This window comes from Colobus angolensis, unplaced genomic scaffold, assembly GCF_000951035.1.
Source record: "Colobus angolensis palliatus isolate OR3802 unplaced genomic scaffold, Cang.pa_1.0 Scaffold302, whole genome shotgun sequence".
Lineage (NCBI taxonomy): Eukaryota > Metazoa > Chordata > Mammalia > Primates > Cercopithecidae > Colobus > Colobus angolensis.
In genome coordinates, this window is record NW_012116289.1 from 3,883,767 (window position 1) to 3,890,020 (window position 6,254).

Sequence of the window (6,254 nt, forward strand, 5' to 3'; positions counted from 1 at the left end):
TTCTCATGCCTCAGCCTTCCAGGAGCTGAGATTACAGATGTGTGCCACCACACCTGGGTAACTTTTGTATTTTTAGTAGAGACGGGCTTTTGCCACATTGGCCAGGCTGATCTTGAACTCCTGGCCTCAAGTGATCCATCCGTCCACCTCGACCACCCAAAGTGCCAGGATTACAGGCATGAGCCACCATGCCCGGTTTGCCAGGTTACATTTCTTAACACATAATTAAGTCAGTCATTCCCGCAGCCATCCAGATATCCTCTGATTCTCTTGCCCACTGTGAAGTCTACATCCTCGTCCTTACTCCAGACTTTTCCCCATAAAGCTAAGCTGCTTTATGAACCTTGTATCCTAAGGCTCTCTTTCATAAGCCCTTGGCTCCAGGCAGGATATTCGTATCTTACATGTTGCCATGGTAATGGTTATCATTTGAGTGACTGCTTTGTGCTCAGTACTTTGCTGGATGCTGAATACCCCACCTTGTCTCGTTTGTGAACCTCACAAGAACTGTGTGAGATAAGGGGAGCTTATTATGCTTGCTGCTAAATCATATACTCTTATGTGGATCATTTAACTTCAGAGCCTCAGTTTCTCCCCTTTAAAATAAAGTAACTCACCTGTGTATCAGAGTATTCATGAAGTAGGAAGTGTTTTCTAAACTAAAAAGCCCTATACAGATACAAGGTATTAGCATACTGGCTTAAATAGGATTTTGTAGCCTGGGAACCATTTATTCAACTTTCCTGTGCTCTCTTGATTGTTAACTTCTTATTGTAGAAAAATTAAAAAACATAACAAGGTAGAGTAGTAAAAGGAATCTGTGTGTACCTATCACCCAGCTTTGACATTTATCAATTCATGTGAGTCTTATTTTACAACTTTCTTCCTTCTGTTGGATAATTTAAAGCAAATCCAAGATATATTATCACTTTTCTGGGAAATTTACTCTTTAATGGGAAATTTTAAGCAATCAAATTATAAGCAAACCTCAGAATCACAATTCTAGTTCTAACTTGACAAGGACCAGTGGTCCCCAGTTGGAGTTCTTCCAAATCAGTATTGGGGTGAAAGGGTTGTTATCTGAGATGTATTTAGGATTTTAGGATACTAATACAAATCATTTATCACTGGAAGTAGACACACAATGTAATAATAGTATGTATTTTTAGATAAGCCTTTCAAAACATGGGTCTGAGGGACAGGTAGGTGGTGAGTTTGGGAGTATTCATCCCATGTAGAATAACAAAAGGGGGCATTCATGAAAAGGTTTGGACATCTCATTAGCTTATAAGGTAATTGATTGAAAGAGAGAGTAGTGGTTAACATGGCTGCTCTCACATCTTTTGCCTTTCCCCTGTCATCTTACACTACCAGGCTGAGAGAACATCCTTTCCTGTGTGACATCTACCATCAACCTTGGCTCCACTTTTCCATTGGAATTTGTGCTTACCTAAGAAATGTGGTACAGGAGTTGGGATATTCCATATTAGGTTTATGAAAAATACATGTAGCTCCCCAAGAAGTTTAAAAAAATATGGTATGGTAAAGTTTTTTTTTTTCTTTTTAATATTTATTTTGGTGACTATTTCAGTCAAGCTGCAGTTTCAGCTCAGGCCACATCAAATGTCAACCCAACCCAGCCTACTACTTCACAGCCTCTAAATTTGGCACATGTTCCTGGAGAAGAACCCCCACCAGCTCCAAACCTAGTGGCCCAAGAAAATCGACCCATGAATGAGAATGTTCAAATGAATGCACAGGGAGGTCCAGTACTAAATGAAGAAGACTTCAATCGAGACTGGCTAGACTGGATGTACACGTTCTCACGAGCTGCGATTCTCCTTAGCATTGTATACTTCTATTCTTCTTTTAGTCGGTTTATCATGGTAATGGGAGCCATGCTACTGGTTTATTTGTGAGTGATGTTCATTAACTTTTTGTGGTTTAATGTCTGAAACTGTTCAGCACAGAATCTGGTGTAGGGTAGTCTGTTGTGAATGTTGAGTGAAGGAATTTGAATGCTGGACTTTAGATATCTGGCATGTTTTTGATGCCAAAAGCAAGGGCCGGTTTTGTTGAGTGAGAATGTTTATCAGAATTATTTAGAAGCAGATTTTTTGTTTACTGTGTTTTATAAAAATTGTTCATTCAGTGAGATATACTCTATCCGTTATTTAGAACTTAAGAAGTGTATGATGCACTCCTGCATAAGGTTGTCCTCTTTCATTAGACTTACCAATAGTAAGTCCTATAGGTATCAGCCAGATTTTTTTCATAAGTAGACTGTTTTTCCCCTGCTCCCTTCTCTCCAAGGGGCAAACAGATATCTAAGTTGTATTTCATTTTGAAAAATACCAAAAAAGATTTGTGATTCCTGATATATTTTAATAACTAACATAGAGCCAGTGAAGTCCATGATAGACTTAGAGATTTGAGTTGGTTTTGTTTTGCTGTCATTGCTTTGAGAAGGGTGGTTCCCTGTCCTGAAGTGGGAGATTTGGTCTTTTTATTTATTATAGTTCTAATCATTTTTCTCTTATAGGACACTAATAACATTTTATAGTGTTACAAATCAAAACAACTGTGACTTATTTTATTTTCTCTTTATTTTATTGAACAGACACCAAGCTGGATGGTTTCCTTTTAGGCAAGAAGGAGGTCATCAACAGGCTCCCAACAATAATGCTGAAGTTAACAATGATGGGCAAAATGCAAACAACTTGGAACTTGAAGAAATGGTATGTGATTGAAGCTTTTGTATACTTAAGTTACTGAGATTTTCCCAGCACTGTATGGGACCAGTGTGATGAAAGAAGATTGGATGTTCCATAAGTATTTGTGAAGTGGTATGTGAAAGAAAGCTAACATATAAATTGTGATGGTTTCATTTGGGAGAGCTTAGAATATAATACCAAATCAGTCATATATTATAACTAAATGGGAAGAAGTAACTTTTTTTCTTGAAAATAGTCTAGAAATAAAATTATACACATGGTAAGAATTTATTGTATTGCATTGGCAGTTGTCCCCTTTAAACTGGAACACTGAGGAATTTACCAATTTTGGCCTTAAAGATTTCTAATGACCACATATGTACCACTTCATATTCCTTTGTTCTACAAAGAATTTAACTGTCTTCTATTATGAGCTAATGCTCGTTCACATCACTGAGGAGTATGTTTCTTGTTTTGCTTGAAAGGAGCGTCTTATGGATGATGGGCTTGAAGACGAGAGTGGAGAAGATGCAGGTGAAGATGCCAGTGCAATTCAAAGGCCTGGATTAGTGGCTTCAGCTTGGTCTTTCATCACCACCTTCTTTACTTCACTAATACCAGAGGGGCCTCCCCAGGTTGCCAATTGACCTGAAAAACTGTGCCAGCTACAAGGAGGGTCTGAACCCTCTTTAGGAAAGTGGTTTAAATAACAGTGCAATTTCAAAAAAATTTATAACTTTCTTTTGATCATCATGTACAGAGGTGTTTTTTTTCTTTAGGCTTCTCATGCATATGAATATTTTAAGCACAAATGGACTACTAAATGTCTGAATTTTTTTTTTAAGATCCTAACAGAACATAGCGTAACAATATTGGTCTTCCAGGTGTTATTCATTTCAATTATGTGTAGTATACCAGGACAGACCTACTTTCATGTCTTATTTCTTTAAAGAGCTGCTTCACTGGCCGGGCACCGTGGCTCACGTCTGTAATGCCAGCACTTTGGGAGGCCGAGGCGGGTGGATTACTTGAGGTCAGGAGTTCGACACCAGCCTGGCAAACATGGCGAAACCCCGTCTCTACTAAAAATACAAAAAAAATTAGCCAGGTGTGGTGGCACGCGCCTGTAATCCCAGCTACTTGGGAGCCTGAGGCAGGAGGATTGCTTGAACCCAGGAGGCAGATGTTGCAGTGAGCTGAGATTGGGCCACTGCACTCCAGCCTGGGTGACAGAGTGAGACTCAGTCTCAAAAAAAAAAAAAAGAGCTGCTTCACATATAAATGTCTATAGCTAGTAGCCTGGCCCTTTAATGTTTAATTTGAATAAATATATCTATTTTCTGTGAATTATCTTGAAAGTTTTAAACAGAATGACCTCATAGTTTTTAATAAAGAATATTATTTACCTAAAATGTGCTAGTAGCATCTTGCCCAGCCATAAAGCAATAAACTTGCCAATAATCTTAATTTTGACCTTTGAATAAATAATGGAAACTTTCTATTTTAAGGGCATGTATCCCATCAATTGGAATCAGTACCTTAACAGAAAAAGGCAGCTCTTCAATGGAATTAACGTGATATAAAATGTTTGATATAGGCAGTACTTTTATAAAAAAAAGATATGCTGGAAATTGCTCAGTGTAATTTTTTAAATAAAAAGTCAATTATGGTAAACAGTTTTATGGGATATTTGTTCAAACTCTTCACCCATTACATGCAAAAATTATATAAATTTTAGTAGTTGTTTGGAAGGGTTGCTGAAGTCTTAAAAGTCATTTACACCTCTTTTCATCCCAGATGGATATCTCCTAGTTAGATTGTCTGAAACCTCATTAGTTTGTTTAAAAATCCCTGTGAAAGCCAAGTTAATGTATCATGAGAAGGCAGTAAGTTTCTTATGGGATAGCTAAATAAAACAAATATGGGCGGGAGAACTTTATCTCACATGAAATGCATTATAAAATTATGAGTGTGGTACTGGCCCAGGAAAAAAAAATTATGTATATGATTAGATAACAGAGAAGATTAAGAAAACATCAATAAATTATTTTCTGATTTGTTTACTTACAATGATAAAAGTGAATTATCAGGGATGACTGGTTAGTTAACCATTTGAAAAGTAAAGTTAGTTTTCTATTTATAAATGTCAAGACATCATGATTGAATATGAACAATCAAATCGTGAGAATGCTAAGAACATATAGGTGAATATATAACATTGGAGTCAGAGGACACTTTTATGGCAGAATCTTTAAAGGTTGCTAAGAATATAATGTTTTGACATAAGTAATTTAAAGGCAAATAATTAGAGCAAAAAAGATAGAAAAGGTCATAAATGAAGTCTTAAATTCAGTCCAGTAAAAAAAAATTTGTATCCAGTAAAAGAAGAAGAAAAAGCACTCCAATAGGAAATGGGTAATAAAGTTGAAAAAAAGTATCTAGTAGTTAAAACTACCAAATTCGTAAGATGATATTCAGTGTTGGTGAAACTGTAGGGGAATTTAAAATAGAGTATAGCCATTCCAGCAAGTATCAGATTTTCAAAATGTGCACAGAATCATTCAGTGTCATCCTGTTACTCCTAGAATACAAATCAGACTAATAATGAACATGGCTTACAAAATCCTGAAAGGTTGTGCCCTCGCTTCCTGTCAGTTTGAGCTCCCCCTTAATTCCTGTTTTAGCTAGGCTGCTCTAACTCCAGCACCTTCCAGCCCCGGAGTTTTTAAATTGCTGTTCTTTTTGCTGCAAACACACAGTTTCTTCCTTTTCTGCCTCACTAGCACTAATGACTCATCAGATCTCAGCATAATTACCAGTTCTTTGGGAAGCTTTTCCCTGGAAGCACAGTTTATTACCTTGCTGTTAACACTGTTGCAGTTTACATTTATTTCCTTATTTCTCTCACCATATAGAAGGGATGAAGTTGGGGAGAATCTGGTATTTAGTTAAGTCCTGGATGAGTGCCAGCAGAAGTTTGAAAGGATGTCATGCATGTGTGAGATTTAGCTTTCCAGATATTCATTGCATTGTTGGCAATTAGGAAAAAATCGGAATTAGCAGATGTTCAGCAGAATGAGCTATGGCCACATTTGAACACTGTTTGGGTCCATGATTAGGGACGGCTTATTTCAAGACTGATGTAATTATTGCATCCAGAAGAAAGGTCTGGATTTTAACCTGGGAGCTAAATAGATAAACTACCAAAGCTGGCGGAAATGCTCCATGGGTCAGAGCCTAAAGCAGGTACAGGGTGGGGAGAGAATTCTGAGTTAATTATGAGACTGATCAGTTTCATTTTTGTTGGGAGCTGGAGAGAAGAGAATTGGAACTGTAGAACTCATTGGGGGTGGGCAGCATTGTGGGGACACCCCTCTGGGGGAAATGAGCAAGTCCCTGCCTCCTAGCAGCAGGCTGGGGCCTAAGGAGAAAGGTCCTGGTTATAAACTCCTGTGAAGGGATGTTGTCACAGGTTCTAAGAACATGGAATTCGTGAGCCCACTGTATTTTCCCTACATTGTTTTTTGTTTTTTTTTTTTG

At 37.6% G+C, this 6,254-nt stretch overlaps 1 protein-coding gene across 2 annotated transcripts in view; it reads left to right on the forward strand.

Annotated features, from left to right (window-relative positions):
• The window catches only part of HERPUD2 (HERPUD family member 2), a 60,984-nt gene extending 56,594 nt beyond the window's left edge, over positions 1-4,390 (forward strand). For both annotated transcript variants that reach the window (XM_011950170.1, XM_011950171.1), the window contains exons 7-9: positions 1,592-1,915; positions 2,621-2,738; positions 3,200-4,390. In XM_011950170.1, coding sequence (XP_011805560.1) covers positions 1,592-1,915; positions 2,621-2,738; positions 3,200-3,361 — 604 coding nt within the window. In that variant the 3' untranslated portion in view covers positions 3,362-4,390. The remainder of the gene's footprint in view (positions 1-1,591; positions 1,916-2,620; positions 2,739-3,199) is intronic.
• The last annotated feature ends 1,864 nt before the right edge of the window (positions 4,391-6,254 follow it).